General features: G+C 42.9%; 1 protein-coding gene across 1 annotated transcript in view; it reads right to left on the reverse strand.

Moving 5' to 3' along the window:
• Positions 1-260: 260 nt before the first annotated feature.
• The window catches only part of LOC126424582 (organic solute transporter alpha-like protein), a 54,933-nt gene continuing 38,063 nt past the window's right edge, over positions 261-17,130 (reverse strand). Inside the window, exons 5-6 of the mRNA XM_050087324.1 lie at positions 10,101-10,347; positions 261-508 (exon numbers count right to left, since the gene is read on the reverse strand). Coding sequence (XP_049943281.1) covers positions 261-508; positions 10,101-10,347 — 495 coding nt within the window. The remainder of the gene's footprint in view (positions 509-10,100; positions 10,348-17,130) is intronic.

A 17,130-nucleotide genomic window follows, 5' to 3' on the forward strand; every position in this document is an offset into this window, starting at 1 on the left:
TCCCATTCCTTGACTAATCCGACAGATACTACTAATGGAGGCAGGGACGAGAAATGTGAGCTATCAAATCGCCAAACTGGAGACAACTGAAGAAACTTACACAAAGTAGACAAAGGCAACTTGGTCTAAAACTGACAAACACACGTGAATGGTTTCATCAGATGATGGAGGTCTTTGTGCTTTTCTGAGCAGTATTCTACATATCTGCTTCCTATTGACAGATTCAGCTGTCTGACTGTTCCAAAAGATATTAGGCTGGATCACGAGACGATGGTGATTGAGTTGACTGGACGATCTCTGGCGCGCTGCATCCCGTTGTGATGCCTCGGCTGTGTGGTGACCACAGCACTGGCGACTTCCGGTCCGCCGCCAGCCTCCGCTTCAGCCTGTGCATCTCTCCGTGGCTGGTACCCTAGCGTCACCACCGGCGTGGACTCGCGGCAGTACAGCCTGCGGGCCCATAGGCTCAGAGCCACCAGCTCCAACAGCAGCAGAGACGATAGCGTCACTGGAAGCAAACACGATGCACATCGAGCAGTGTAATGGCTGCAGTACGAATGATGATCCACATGCGTATCTGTGGCACTCTGAAGTGTAGTACAGAATTCAATAAACGTTTATCGGCCCGAAGTAGTAATGTGTAACTTACTTTTTGAAGTCCCTTCGTATAAAGGTAAATGGGGGCTAGAACAAGACAGTGGTCCCTGAATATGGAAGTAAATAAGAATATAAAAAAGGGAGGAAGGTTTATCTGTTTAGCAAGAGTAATAGAAGGCAGATTTTTTCAGACTACCTAACAGATCAAAACGAAAATTTCTGTTCCGACACTGACAATGTTTGTTTATGGAAAAAGTTCAAGGCAATCGTAAAATGCGTTTTAGACAGGCACGCGCCGAGTAAAACTGTGATGGTCGGGAAAAACCCACCGTGGTACAACAACAAAGTTAGGAAACTACTGCGAAAGCAAAGAGAGCTTCACTGCAAGTTTAAACGCAGCCAGAACCTCTCAGACAAACAGAAGCTAAACGATGTCAAAGTTAGCGTAAGGAGGGCTATGCGTGAAGCGTTCAGTGAATTCGAAAGTAAAATTCTATATACCGACTTGACAGAAAATCCTAGGAAGTTCTGGTCTTACGTTAAATCAGTAAGTGGCTCGAAACAGCATATCCACACACTCCGAGATGATGATGGCATTGAAGCAGAGGATGACACGCGTAAAGCTGAAATACTACACTTTTTTCCAAAGCTGTTTCACAGAGGAAGACCGCACTGCAGTTCCTTCTTTAAATCCTCGCACAGCCGAAAAAATGACTGACATCGAAATAAATGTACAAGGAATAGAAAAGCAACTGGAATCACTCAGCAGAGGAAAATCCACTGGACATGACGGGACCAATTCCATTCTACGCAGAGTACGCGAAAGAACTTGCCCCCCTTTTAACAGCCGTGTACCGCAAGTCTCTAGAGGAACGGAAGGTTCAAAATGATTGGAAAAGAGCACAGGTAGTCCCAGTCTTCAAGAAGGGTCGTCGAGCAGATGCGCAGAACTATAGACCAATATCTCTGACGTCGATCTGTTGTAGAATTTTAGAACATGTTTTTTGCTCGCGTATCATGTCGTTTCTGGAAACCCAGAATCTACTCTGTAGGAATCAACATGGATTCCGGAAACAGCGATCGTGCGAGACCCAACTCGCTTTATTTGTTCATGAGACCCAGAAAATATTAGATACAGGCTCCCAGGTAGATGCCATTTTCCTTGACTTCCGGAAGGCGTTCTATACAGTTCCGCACTGTCGCCTGATAAACAAAGTAAGAGCCTACGAAATATCAGACCAGCTGTGTGGCTGGATTGAAGAGTTTTTAGCAAACAGAGCACAGCATGTTGTTCTCGATGGAGAGACGTCTACAGACGTTAAAGTAACCTCTGGCGTGCCACAGGGGAGTGTTACGGGACCATTGCTTTTCACAATATATATATAAATGACCTAGTAGGTAGTGTCGGAAGTTCCATGCGGCTTTTCGCGGATGATGCTGTAGTATACAGAGAAGTTGCAGCATTAGAAAACTGCAGCGAAATGCAGGAAGATCTGCAGCGGATAGGCACTTGGTGCAGGGAGTGGCAACTGACCCTTAACATAGACAAATGTAATGTGTTGCGAATACATAGAAAGAAGGATCCTTCATTGTATGATTATATGATAGCGGAACAAACACTGGTAGCAGTTACTTCTGTAAAATATCTGGGAGTATGCGTGCGGAACGATTTGAAGTGGAATGATCATATAAAATTAATTGTTGGTAAGGCGGGTACCAGGTTGAGATTCATTGGGAGAGTGCTTAGAAAATGTAGTCCATCAACAAAGGAGGTGGCATACAAAACACTCGTTCGACCTATACTTGAGTATTGCTCATCAGTGTGGGATCCGTACCAGATCGGGTTGACGGAGGAGATAGAGAAGATCCAAAGAAGAGCGGCGCGTTTCGTCGCAGGGTTATTTGGTAAGCGTGATAGTGTTACGGAGATGTTTAGCAAACTCAAGTGGCAGACTCTGCAAGAGAGGCGCTCTGCATCGCGGCGTAGCTTGCTGTCCAGGTTTCGAGAGGGTGTGTTTCGGGATGAGGTATCGAATATATTGCTTCCCCCTACTTATACCTCCCGAGGAGATCACGAATGTAAAATTAGAGAGATTCGAGCGCGCACGGAAGCTTTCCGGCAGTCGTTCTTCCCGCGAACCATACACGACTGGAACAGGAAAGGGACACCGAGCGAGGTGGCGCAGTGGTTAGACACTGGACTCGCATTCGGGAGGACGACGGTTCAATCCCCCGTCCGGCCATCCTGATTTAGGTTTTCCGTGATTTCCCTAACTCGCTCCAGGCAAATGCCGGGATGGTTCCTTTCAAAGGGCACGGCCGAATTCCTTCCCCATCCTTCCCTAATCTGATGAGACCGATGACCTCGCTGTCTGGTCTCCTTCCCCCAACAAACCAACCAACCAACAGGAAAGGGAGGTAATGACAGTGGCACGTAAAGTGCCCTCCGCCACACACAGTTGGACGGCTTGCGGAGTATAAATGTAGATGTAGATGTAAAGCGGTATTCGGAAGTAATTTATGAACATTAGCTTGTTAGAAGTACCCAGACATCTATTATCTTATCTTAATATGTGTTGCGTTCACTCCAGTCCTTTATGATGGTTTCAGTTCTGCTGAGTACACTTTCGACGAAGTGTGTGAATGTCTGAGAACGGACCAGTCTTCATCAAAAGCCGAAACCAGAGAAGACAATGACGTACGATGCTGGCGTCTGGAGAAAAGTGTAACTGAACCAAAGGTGTTCCACTGCTTTCAGGTCTATAACGTTTCCTGGCAAAACATTCTTTATAACTATGCAATTACAATTTATTTATACGAGGCCTGTTCAGAAAGTAAGCTCCGATTGATTGCCAAATTGAAACCACAGTGAACATCAGAAATGTTTTACTTGTAACAATTAGCTACACCTTTCAGCTACTTCTCTACGTAGTCGCCGTTCTGACTTAGACTTTTGTCATAGCGTTGTACCAACTTTTCAATAGCCTCTTCATAGAAGGCAGCCGCCAGTGCTTTCCGCCAATTCTCCACGCTGGCCTACACCTCGTTGTCTGTGTCAAAATGTTGTCTTCAAAGACAGCGGTTCATGTGACCAGAGATGAAACTCAGGGGGAGACAATTGCGGACTGTATTGTGGGTAATCTAACATTTCCATTTGAAAACGATGCAGGAGCATCTTCATTGCCCCTGCAGAATGCGGCTGAGAATTGTCGTGAAGACGAAACAGCACGACAGTTATGTAATGTTAGCTGCATAGCTTCAGGCGAAATTTCTCACCAGGCCCTCGTACTTGGCGGCAGATACTATTTTCTAGACATCTTTACGCACTCACTGCGAGCTCAGAAATGAGAAGAGCGACGTGATGCTAACTGGGGTTATACTAGAGACACTACCCAACACATCTGTGCAAAGCTTTATCGGATTTTCATAGTCGTTTCCATTTCGCGACCGATCGGAGCTTACTTTCTGAACGCCCCTCGTATATAGGCACTGATTACGTCTGTGGACTCTGAATAATAATAGAATAGAGACACTTATGTTATATTTTGTATCTGTAAAGAATTGCGTACTGGATTTGTGAAATAATATCTGTGTTAGAAAGTTCTGAAACCGCCACAGAAAAGAATTACTAAAGAAAAACTCAGAGATTTCATGACAATCAGGCATTGTATAAATAGTAGGGTAAGAATAATAATGTCGTTGTCGTCTTCTTGGAGTGACGTAGAGAGGAGGAACCATAGAGTAAATATCTCTGGAGTGAGCATTCACATGCGCAGAACAGATTTTGTGTTGTCAACATACATTGCCGACCTGGTCACGTGCTCTCGGGACGTCGTGTGTTTGTCCGTATAGCGCCCTGTATATTTCGAATGTCACTACATCCCTAGTACAGACGGATTCTTTTCGTACGTGTCATGGATTATTTATACATGTTGCGCAGACATTTTAACAGCATCCATTTGATACCGGGAATAAACCAGCTACGTAACTTTTAAGGGCAAGTGATATTGCATTCTGCTTCTTTGCGATACGTGTCACAGTTCAGATGCACTCGATTTTTGGTAGTTTTCGGTATGATATGGCACTTTACAGTATTACAGAGCCTGACGTACATTTTTGAAGTGATAGTCTTGCAAAACGACTAGACAGTACGCTAGTACTTATGCAAGTGTCCCAAAAACACCAAATTTGCCACACCTTAGCGATTATATTCCTGCTAATTCGTTCTTTTTTCTGCTATTTCTGCGTATTTATTTTCTCGTTTTTGCGACCTAAAGCACAATTTATTTTTACTGGTGACACTTTGAAGTGTTTATTTAACGCATTTTACGTACTTGCTCCCAGTTTATTAAATAAATAGTAGACTGAGTAAGAAGGGGGAAAAAAGGCGATCGGAGGTTAAATGTACTGTAAAGCAAATACAGTTGGTCATGTAACAGTCAACCCATATAACACCATTAAGAGAAGTGGAAAGCGATACGATTGAAAGAGGTTGGGGACATGTTTACTAATATTTTACGCTTCTTAATCAAATGGTGAAGAAAATAAATTGAAGGCAAAATACATCAAAGAAGATGAATGTGCACTTTGATTAGCTACACTATTGTGTTTTTTATTAAATTTGTGCAGAAAATGTATTTAAGCTGAATGCAGAAATTGGTAGTAGGTGCTGTGGAAAATTAAAAATAGTTGGTGCAGCATCTACCTTCAGCCACACACGTCCAAATTTTTCTCTGTCTAAACATTCCTCTTGAAAGTGTTTTGAACAAACTCTGGGAAATTTTGTGGGGACAAAATTACTCCTCCTTATTTTCTGGAGCCACATCTTTTCTCGTTGTTCATCCTTCGGGAAACTAAAATATAAATCACACATAATCATTCTCCATGTCCTAGACACACTTAACATGGTCTCCTACTGTAACTTTATAGTAAACAAAAAGGTTTGGACACACACATTATACGAAGACAATTACAGACTCCCACTCTATTGAATTTATCTGTCTCCCGTCTTTCAAATCTATATACATAATCGTCAAGTCACTGATAAATGCATGAAGGACAGTATTTGCTGAAACTACTAACCATTCCGTTTCCTGTTCCACTAGCAAATTTACGAGAGGAAGCGATTGTTTGTAAGCTTTTGTACAAGCCGCTATAGTTACAAAAAGGTACGGCCAAACTTTCGGGAAACATTCCTCACACACAAATAATGAAAAGATGTTATGTGAACATGTGTCCGGAAACGCTTAATTTCCATGTTAGAGCTCATTTTAGTTTCGTCAGTATGTACTGTACCTCCTCGACTCACCGCCAGTTGGCCCAATTGAAGGAAGGTAATGTTGACTTCGGTGCTTGTGTTGACATGCGACTCACTGCTCTACAGTACTAGCATCAAGCACATCAGTACGTAGCATCAACAGGTTAGTGTTCATCACGAACATGGTTTTGCAGTCAGTGCAGTGTTTACAAATGCGGAGACGGCAGATGCACATTTGATGTATGGATTAGCACGGGGCAACAGCCGTGGCGCGGTACGTTTCTATCGAGACAGATTTTCAGAATGAAGGTGTCCCGACAGGGAGACGCTCGAAGCAATTTATCGGCGTCTTAGGGAGCACGGAACATTTCAGCCTATGACTCGCGACTGGGGAAGACCTAGAACGACGAGGACACCTGCAATGGACGAGGCAATTCTTCGTGCGGTTGACGATAACCCTAATGTCAGCGTCACAGAAGTTGCTGCTGTACAATGTAACGGTGACCACGTCACTGTATGGAGAGTGCTACGGGAGAACCAGTTGTTTCCGTACCATGTACAGCGTGTGCAGGCACTATTAGCAGCTGATTGACCTCCACAGGTACACTTCTGTGAATGGTTCATCCAACAATGTGTCAATCCTCATTTCAGTGCAAATGTTCTCTTTACGGATGAGGCTTCATTCCAACGCGATCAGATTGTAAATTTTCACAATCAACATGTGTGGGCTGACGAGAATCCGCACGCAATTGTGCAATCACGTCATCAACACAGATTTTCTGTGAACGTTTGGGCAGGCATTGTTGGTGATGTCTTGATTGGGCTCCATGTTCTTCCACCTACGCTCTATGGAGCACGTTATCATGATTTCGTACGGGATACTCTACCTGTGCTGCTAGAACATGTGCCTTTACAAGTACGACACAACATGTGGTTCATGCGCGATGGAGCTCCTGCACATTTCAGTCCAAGTGTTCGTACACTTCTCAACAACAGATTCGGTGACCGATGGATTGGTAGAGGCGGACCAATTCCATGGCCTCCACGCTCTCCTGACCTCAACCCTCTTGACTTTCATTTATGGGGGCATTTGAAAGCTCTTGTCTACGCAACCCCGGTACCAAATGTAGAAACTCTTCGTGCTTTTATTGTGGACGGCTGTGATACAATACGCCATTCTCCAGGGCTGCATCAGCGCATCAGGGATTCCATGCGACGGAGGGTGGATGCATGTATCCTCGCTAACGGAGGATATTTTGAACATTTCCTGTAACAAAGTGTTTGAAGTCACGCTGGTACGTTCTGTTGCTGTGTGTTTCCATTCCATGACTGTTTCGTATTTTTATAAAAGCCAATAAATTGTACATAATTCATGTGGGCAGAAACGTTAAACTGAGAAACTGAAGTTGGAAGTAATTCCGAATGTTGCTGGTAATATTAATCCAACTAGTTCCATTTAATTTTGCCTTTATGTTGTAAATCAACTAAGAACAATGAACAGTGCAGATTCAACAGTTGATGTATACAGAATGCACACAACAGTCAATAGGACAATTCGTGAAACTCATGATGACGCGTGTCTACGTCACGTTGACGTAGGGCTCTCCTCACCTAGCGTGAAATGAATGCTACACTTTAACGCATAGGCAGCTTTCATTTGTCGAGATTGTAAGCAGGACGCCATTAAGCGCTGCTTATAAAGAAAGGTGTGTGAACTTGTGATTATTCGATTTTTAAATATAGTTATTTCATGAGAAGTCGCATGTCATTATTAGAAAGCTTGCATGGTATTTTACACATTTATTTCAGACATTTTCAGCTTTTTAAGTGGTGTTCGTGGTGCACGGCTGCGACACGGCGGAAAGAGCCGCCGCAGCGGCAGATTCAAATCTGATAATAAGGGCAACCATACCGCAATAAGCGGTCAGGCAAAAAAGTGAATTTAAAATTGTTTCTTACAGCAGTTCGAGATCGGAGTACAAAGCAGCAGATTTTACCTCGTGTTTCACAGGCGGACGCGGCCTACTAAAATTGTAAACTTTAACAGAGTCAAAGTTAAAGTACACTACTGGCCATTAAAATTGCTACACCAAGAAGAAATGCAGATGATAAACGGGTATTCATTGCACAAATATATCATACTAGAACTGACATGTGATTACATTTTCACGAAATTTGGGTGCATAGATCGTGAGAAATCAATACCCAGAACAACCACCTCTGGCCGTAATAACGGCCTTGATACGCATGGGTAATGAGTCAAACACAGCTTGGATGGCGTGTACTGGTACAGCTGCCCATGCAGCTTCAACACAATACCACAGTTCATTAAAAGTAGTGACTGGCGTATTGTGACGAGCCAGTTGCTCGGCCACCATTGACCAGACGTTTTCAGTTGGTGAGAGATCTGGAGAATGTGCTGACCAGGGCAGAAGTCGAACACTTTCTGTATCCAGAAAGGCCCGTACAGGACCTGCAACATGCGGTGGTGCATTATCCTGCTGAAATGTAGGGTTTCGCAGGGATCGAATGAAGGGTAGAGCCACGGATCGTAACACATCTGAAATGTAACATCCACACTTCAAAGTACCGTCAATGCGAAAAAGAGGTGACCGAGACGTGTAACCAGTGGCACCCCATACCATCACGCCAGGTGATACGCCAGTATGGCGATGACGAATGCATGCTTCCAGTGTGCGTTCACCGCGATGTCGCCAAACACCATCATGATGCTGTAAACAGAACCTGGATTCGTCCGAAAAAATGAAGTTTTGCCATTCATGCACCCAGGTTCGTCGTTGAGTACACCATCGCAGGCGCTCCTGTCTGTGATGCAGCGTGAAGGGTAACCGTAGCCGTGGTCTCCGAGCTGATAGTCCGTGCTGCTGCAAACGTCGTCGAACTGTTCGTGCAGATCGTTGTTGTCTTGCAAACGTCCCCATGTGTTGACTCAGGGATCGAGACGTGGCTGCACGATCCGTTACAGCCATGCGGATACGATGCCTGTCATCTCGACTGCTAGTGATACGAGGCCGTTGGGATCCAGCACGGCGTTCCGTATTACCCTCCTAAACCCACCGATTCCATATTGTGCCAACAGTCATTGGATCTCGACCAACGCGAGCAGCAGTGTCGCGATACGATAAACCGCAATCGCAATAGGCTACAATCTGACCTTTATCAAAGTCGGAAACGGAGGCATCACAACAACGTTTCACCAGGCAACGCCAGTCAACTGCTGTTTGTGTATGAGAAATTGGTTGGAAACCTTCCTCATGTCAGCACGTTGTAGGTGTCTCCACCGGCGCCAACCTTGTGTGAATACTCCTAAAAGTTAATCATTTGTATGTCACAGCATCTTCTTCCTCTCGGTTAAATTTCGCGTCTGTAGCACGTCATCTTCGTAGTGTAGCAATTTAATGGCCAGTAGCGTACACGTGACAATAAGCATTTGAGTATCCAAGCATGTAGTACACTTCAAGTTAATTTGTCTGGCTCTGAGCACTATGGGACTGAAGATCGTAGGTGATCAGTCCCCTAGAACTTAGAACTACTTAAACCTAACTAACCTAAGGACATCACACACATCCACGCCCGAGGCAGGATTCGAACCTGCGACCGTAGCGGTCGCGCGCTTCCAGGCTGAAGCGCCGAAAACCGCTCGGCCACACATGCCGGCTCAAGTTAATTTGATGTTAGTTGTATCCCCATTTATGATGCTGCAATTTTAATGAATTGTTAGTGTGTTAGTAGTGAAACATGGACTGTGGGGAAAACCGGAACAGAAGAGAATCGAAGCATTTGAGATGTGGGGCTATAGACGAATGTTGAAAATTAGGTGGACTGTTAAGGTAAGGAATGAGGAGGTTCTACGCAGAATCGGAGAGGAAAGGAATATGTGGAAAACACTGATAAGGAGAAGGGACAGGATGATAGGACATCTGCTAAGACATGAGAGAATGACGTCCATGTTACTAGAGTGAGCTGTAGAGGGCAAAAACTGTAGAGGAAGACAGAGATTGGAATACGTCAAGCAAATAATTGAGGACGTAGGCTCGAAGTGCTACTCTGAGATGAAGAGGTTAGCACAGGAAAGGAATTCGTGGCGGGTCGCATCAAACCAGTCAGTAGACTGATGACCAAAAAAAAGTGTGTTAGTGAATACTTTTCTCAGGAATTCCCCATTTGGGACGACTACATAAAAGCAGACTGTGGGAACTGTAGGTGTACAAGCGACGCTACTCACAGTTGCTCCACAGAGAGGGCGTCAGCGGCGCGGTGCAGGGCAGGTAGTCTGTGACGGTGTCGCCGATGATGGACAGGAGGGCGTGCAGCCCGACGTGGGTCTGCAGCGCCGCGAACTTGGACTTGGGGTGGAAGTCCTTGGAGACACTGTTGAGCATCCCAGTCAACATGCTGGTGCCCCAGGCGGCCAGCAGAATGGACACGAGGAACAGCACCTGCAGCCAGGTGTTCACCACCTCCAGGACTTCCTGGAAACAAAGGGGACACATCAGTGCATTGCCGTATGTGGTTTTATTTGGCGTGTGTGTGTACACGTCACCTTCTCAAAACTGGGTGTGTGAGCAACGCGTGCTCTGTCTCATCCACACTGCCAGAAAAAAACTCAACACCTACATCTACATTTATAATCCGCAAGCCACCCAACGGTGTGTGGCGGAGAGCACTTTACGTGCCACTGTCATTACCTCCCTTTCCTGTTCCAGTCGCGTATGGTTTGCGGGAAGAACGACTGCCGGAAAGACTGCGTACGCGCTCAAATCTCTCTAATTTTACATTCGTTATCTCCTCTGGAGTTATAAGTAGGGGGAAGCAATGTATTCGATATCTCATCCAGAAACGCACCCTCTCGAAACCTGGACAGCAAGCTACACCGCGATGCAGAGCGCCTCTCTTTTGCAGAGTCTGCCACTTGAGTTTGCTAAACACCTCCGTAACACTATCACGCTTACCAAATAACCCTGTGACGAAACGCGCCGCTCTTCTTTGGATCTTCTTTATCTCCTTCGTCAACCCGATCTGGTACGGATCCCACACTGATGAGCAATACTCAAGTATAGGTCGAACGAGTGTTTTGTATGCCATCTCCTTTGTTGATGGACTACATTTTCTAAGCACTCTCCCAATGAATCTCAACCTGGTACCCGCCTTACCAACAATTAATTTTATATGATCATTCCACTTCAAATCGTTCCGCACGCATACTCCCAGATATTTTACAGAAGTAACTGCTACCAGTGTTTGTTCCGCTATCATATAATCATACAATGAAGGATCCTTCTTTCTATGTATTCGCAACACATTACATTTGTCTATGTTAAGGGTCAGTTGCCACTCCCTGCACCAAGTGCCTATCCGCTGCAGATCTTCCTGCATTTCGCTGCAGTTTTCTAATGCTGCAACTTCACTGTATACTACAGCATCATTCGCGAAAAGCCGCATGGAACTTCCGACACTATCTACTAGCTCATTTATATATATTGTGAAAAGCAATGGTCCCATAACGCTCCCCTGTGGCACGCCAGAGGTTACTTTAACGTCTGTAGACGTCTCTCCATCGAGAACAACATGCTGTGTTCTGTTTGCTAAAAACTCTTCAATCCAGCCGCATCGAGAACAGTGTAATTTTACTGACAAGTGAGGTGATATATAGTTCATCATACACTGAAGCTCCAGTGAAACTGGTATAGGCATACGTATTCAAATACAGCCATATGTAAACAAGCAGAATACGGCGCTGCGGCCGGCAGAGCCTGTATAAGACAACGTCTGTTGCAGTTGTTAGATCGGTTACTGCTGCTACAATGGCACGTTCTCAAGACTTAAGTTAGTGGGAACGCGGTGTTGGCGCACGAGCGATGGGACACAGCATCTCCGAAGTAGCGATAAAGTGGATATTTTCCCGTACGACCATTTCACGAGTGTACCGTGAAAATCAGGAATCCGATGAAACACCAAATCTCCGACATCGCTGCGGCCGGGAAAAGATCCTGCCAGAACGGGACCAACGACAGCTGAAGAGAAGTGTTCAACGTGACAGAAGTACAACCCTTCCGCAAATTTTTACTATTAAAAACAGTCTTGATCACGATTTATATTTATTAAAGTGACCGGTTTCGACCACTGCTGTGGTCATCTTCAGACCTACAAGTTCTATGCAAAGCTTTAATTAGAGGGGTACATGCATTAAAGAAAATACATAAAGTTGTAAAACTATAAAACGATGAATTACCATTGGGTAGGAACCTCTTTCTGCTGGAGTATCACTACTGGAGAAACCAGTGCACTTCTTACTATATACAGTACAATGGAGGCTCCGCCCACTTCTGACGGCATGATGTCATTACTAACCAAAGAGTTATAAGTCGAATAACAATGTAAAATTTCTTAGTTAAAAGAACATTGACAAGAAATAAAAATAAACACACACTGAACTTAGCTTATTAAACAGCTATTGTCAATTAAGAAGCGTTAAAAATATTTAAATATGTAAGATAAATGATCTTGGGTTTGGCAGTACATGGTCCTCTGAAGGCCTGTTAGTGAACCATTTGGTACCACTGGTTGCCATGGTGAAGTTGGACGCCGTTCCAAAGATGAGGCAGCAGGCTTCTTTCCACTGAAGTTGTAAAATCGATAGGCAAACTAGTGGTTGCCATGGTGAGGACAAACGCCAGTGCAAAGATGTAGCAGCAGGCTTCTTTCTAACGAAGTGGAATGGCGAAGACTGTCACGTCAGACGATGTATTATTGTGCAGCAACATGTCTTTATTGAAACGATTTTAGTGATTAGGCTGCAGTAATTTTTAACTGACATGTATACTACATGCTGCACAGATACGAAACGAAGTAGTTGTCCATATTTATGAAGTATTGTCTATGAAGTTCGTATATAGATTGCATTTTTTAATTATTTTTTAATTCCATGTGACAATTTTTAAAAGGCATTGGTAGTCCTTAATTTGTATGCCAGTCTTATAAACAAATAAAAATAATAAAAGGAATGTAAAGATTTTAATGGGTGATTTTAATGCACAGTTAGGGAAAGAGAGAAAATTTAGAAAAACGGTCGGTGAATTCCCTGCACATAAATGGACCAATCAAAATGGAAAGAGGCTGGTAGAATTTTGCAGAAATTTCAATCTCAAAATTATGTCAAGTCATTTTAAGAAAAAACCTTCAAAACAAAAGACATGGCGATCACCTAACAAGGACATAGGTGAATTCCAAATTGACCATATTGCAATCTCGTATCCATGTCACAAAGAAATTTTAAATGTTCAAGTTCGTAAAGGCGCCAATATTGACTCAGACCATTACTTAACCCGTGTGAAACTAAAGCTAAAACCCCAAAATTTCAACAAAAGGACACCATTAATCCCCAAATTTGACACCAGTAAAATCCAACCATCATTATTAGCAGACGAATTTGACAAAACAAGTGCACAAAATTGGGAACAACTCAAACACAAGATTATCAAAACAGCTCAAGATCAAATTCCTTTACGAAAACACAAGAAACATGCTTGGTGGAATGAAAACTGTGATCATGCAATCAAAGCCAGACAAGAGACATTTAAAGCATGGAATAGCAACAAGACAGAAGACACATATGATACATTCCTGACAACTAGAAAAGACACTTCAAAACTAATTAGACAAACAAAAAGACAATATGAGAATAGTCAACTCTTAGAAATTGAAGAAGATTTTCAGAAATACAATACCAGAAATTTTTATAAAACTTTTAAAACCAAAATAAAGGGGTACCAACCCCAGAATCTTTGCTTCAAGAAGGAAAATGGACAGTTGGCTCTTAACAACCAAGAAAATTGCAAAGAACTTTCTAAATATTTTAAGAATCTTCTAAATTGCCCCAAGCCCACAGAAAGATTTCCACCAAAAATTCCCCAACAATGCAATCCAGTTTCACTTGCACCAAATGAGGAGGAAATCATTAAAGAAATTCATAGGTTGAAAAACAACAAAGCATCTGGTGAAGATGGAATTGTTGCAGAACTTTTAAAGGCAGCTGGTCCAAAAACCGTTAAAGAAATTACTTCAATCATGCAAAACATTTGGCAAACTGAAAAAATTCCTGATGAATGGAAAACCGCCTTGATTCACCCACTTCATAAGAAGGGAGACAAAACTGATGTTAATGATTACAGAGGAATTTCTCCTCTTCCAGTCACGTACAAAATCCTCTCTCAATGTCTTCTGAACCGAGCACAACAACAACTTGAATGGAAAATTGGCGAATATCAAGCAGGTTTCAGGCCAAATAGATCTTGCCCAGAACAGATTTTAGTCCTCAAACTAATTCTCAGACATCAAAAAATTTACAATAAAAAACTAGTTTGTACCTTTGTAGATTTTAGAAAGGCTTATGACTCAGTGGATCGTGAATCTCTTTTCCAAATTGTGAAAGAACAAGGCCTGGATCCTAAAACCACGGCAATTATCAGACACACGCTAACTGGTACAAAATCAAAAGTAAAGTTCAGAGGAGAAATTTCAGAATCCTTTGAAATAAAAACAGGCGTGAGGCAAGGTGATGGACTCTCTCCGTTGCTATTTAACTGCGTTCTAGAAAAAGTAATACAAGAGTGGCGCGAACGAAAATTGGAGTTCAAAATTGACCAACCAGTGAAATTAGGACGAACAAATATTCGAATAGACTGTTTGGCCTTTGCAGACGACTTGGTTATTCTAACGCAGGACATCCAAATTGCTCACAAACAAATAGAAATTCTTAAAGAAACAGCAGAAAGAGTAGGTCTCCAAATCTCATTTGAAAAAACACAGTATATGACTAGCAACAAACTGGCACCCAAACTTTTGGAAACTAAGTATGGAAAAATCAAAAGAGTTCCGCAATTCAAATATTTAGGTGAAACAATCTCAGAGACTGGTCTAGAAAAAATTGGAAATGAAATTCGTTGGCAAAAGATGGAGACAGCTTTTAGACTTACAAAAGACATCTACAACAAAAAATGTCTCTCGAGGTACTCTAAATTGAGACATTACAACACGGTCATAAAACCAGAGTGCCTTTATGGGGCTGAAACGCTAATTTTAAACAGAAAAAAGGACATTCTAGAAATCCAAAAAAGAGAAAGAAAAGTAATCAGAAAAATTCTAGGTCCAAAATATACTGAAGAAGGAACATACAGGCTAAGAGCAAATAGTGAAATTCAACAATACACCAGCATATATTCGGATATGAAAAAACGCAGATTAAAATTTTATGGGCATATTAAAAGAATGGATGCTACCAGACTAACTAAACAAGTAGTGGAATTCTACGAAAATTGAAGTAAAGCTAAATTTGAGACAATAAAATGGATTGTTGCTATAAAAGAGGACATGAAAGAGGCAGATATAAAACAAGATGAAATTCAAGACAGAAAATTATTTAGGCAAAAAATTCATGACTGGGTAGTTGGTCAAGCTGAAAAACCAAAGAAAACTGGAACCACATGGTCTGATGAAAGGAAAAGAGCTCATTCCGAGAGAATGAAAACAATTTGGGCAGAGAGAAAGTCTAAAAGAAAATAACTGAATGCCCCGTGATTGTACTTCGCGTGGTCCAGTAGGGCCCAAACGTGAATAATAATAATAAAAGGAATTTAAAATTATAATACTTCGAGCCGTAAAAAAAGGATGTAAATTAGCAATATGCAGTCTAAAAGCATAAGTAAACATTCTAAAACAGATAGTCAGTCATAAAATAATGTTTGGTGAAATTAAATTACACAGTAAAGATAAAATATTTCTTAAAGTCTTAATAATTTAAAAAAAATAAAGGACAGAAGAGTGAACATTCTAAAGCAGATCATCGAAAAGCTCAAAGAAATGTTTGTCTTTGAATTGAAATTGTTCGTTTAAAACAGATAATGGATCACTTTTGTGAAGTGAAAAGATTTCAATTTCTTCCGTAAATTGCTGCAGATTTCAATGCTGGGCCATCAACAAGTGTCAGCGTGCGAACCATTCAGCTAAACATCATCGACATGGGATTTCGGAGCCGAAGGCCCACTGCCGTATACCCTTTATGCTTGCACGACATAATGCTTTACGCCCTTCAACATCGACGTTGGACTGTTGATAACTGGAAACATGTTGCCTGGTCGGACGCGTCTCGTTTCAAACTGTATCGAGCGGATTGACGTGTACGGGTATGGAGACAACCTTATGAATCCATGGACCCTGCATGTCAGTAGGGGACTGTTCAAGCTAGTGGAGGCTCTGTAATGGTACGAGGCGTGTGCAGTTGGAGTGATATGGGACGCATGATACGTTTAGATACGACTCTGACAGGTGACACGTGCGTCAGCATCCTGTCTGATCACCTGCATCCATTCATGTTCATTGTGCATTCCGACGGGCTTGGGCAATTCCAGCAGGACAATGCGATACCCCACACGCCCAGAATTGCTACAAAGTGTTTTCAGGAACAATGGTCTGAGTTCAAACACTTCTGCCGTCCTCCAAACTCCCCAGATACTAATATTATTGACCACATCTGGGATGCCTTGCAACGGGCTGTTCAGAAGAAACCTCCACCCGCCTCACCCCTCGTACTCTCACGAATTTATGGACAGCCCTGCAGGATTCATGGTGTCAGTTCCCGCCAGCACTACTTCAGACATTAACCGAGTCCTTGCAACGTCGTATTGCGGTACATCTGCCTGTTCGCGGGGGCCTTACACGATATTAGGCAAGTGGACCAGTTTCTTTGGCTGTTCAGTGTAGTAGAGTACATGATAATAAGATTCGTGTGTTATCTAATGGGGCAGCACACTGTGGAGGCAGGGTCGGAGCACTGATGGCGGTAGACACACGCAGGCCAGCTTATGTGCGAGACACTGTTTACCAGCACTGGCATGCCAGGTGGCCGACCCGTTACTCTGGCAGAATCTAAGCACAATCAGCTCAGCAAAGGACTTGGCAGAGCAGTTGAACGGAATGGACAGTGTCTTGAAAGGAGGATATAAGAAGAAAACCACCAAAAGCAAAACGAGGATAACGGAATGTGAGCGGACGATTTGGATGGGATTCGGTTAATGAAAAGGGGACATACAGTTCAAAGTTTATTTCCCCAAAACAATTGTAATGAATTACACTGTGGCTTACAAATTACAGTGACACAAACAATCAGACTGCTATATGAGGTAATAAAATTGTGAAATGTGAACAGAGAAACTTATTTGTGTCGTTTGAATCACTGCCAAACAAACTTTACAATTTGA

Source organism: Schistocerca serialis, chromosome 10 (assembly GCF_023864345.2).
Source record: "Schistocerca serialis cubense isolate TAMUIC-IGC-003099 chromosome 10, iqSchSeri2.2, whole genome shotgun sequence".
NCBI classification, from domain to species: domain Eukaryota; kingdom Metazoa; phylum Arthropoda; class Insecta; order Orthoptera; family Acrididae; genus Schistocerca; species Schistocerca serialis.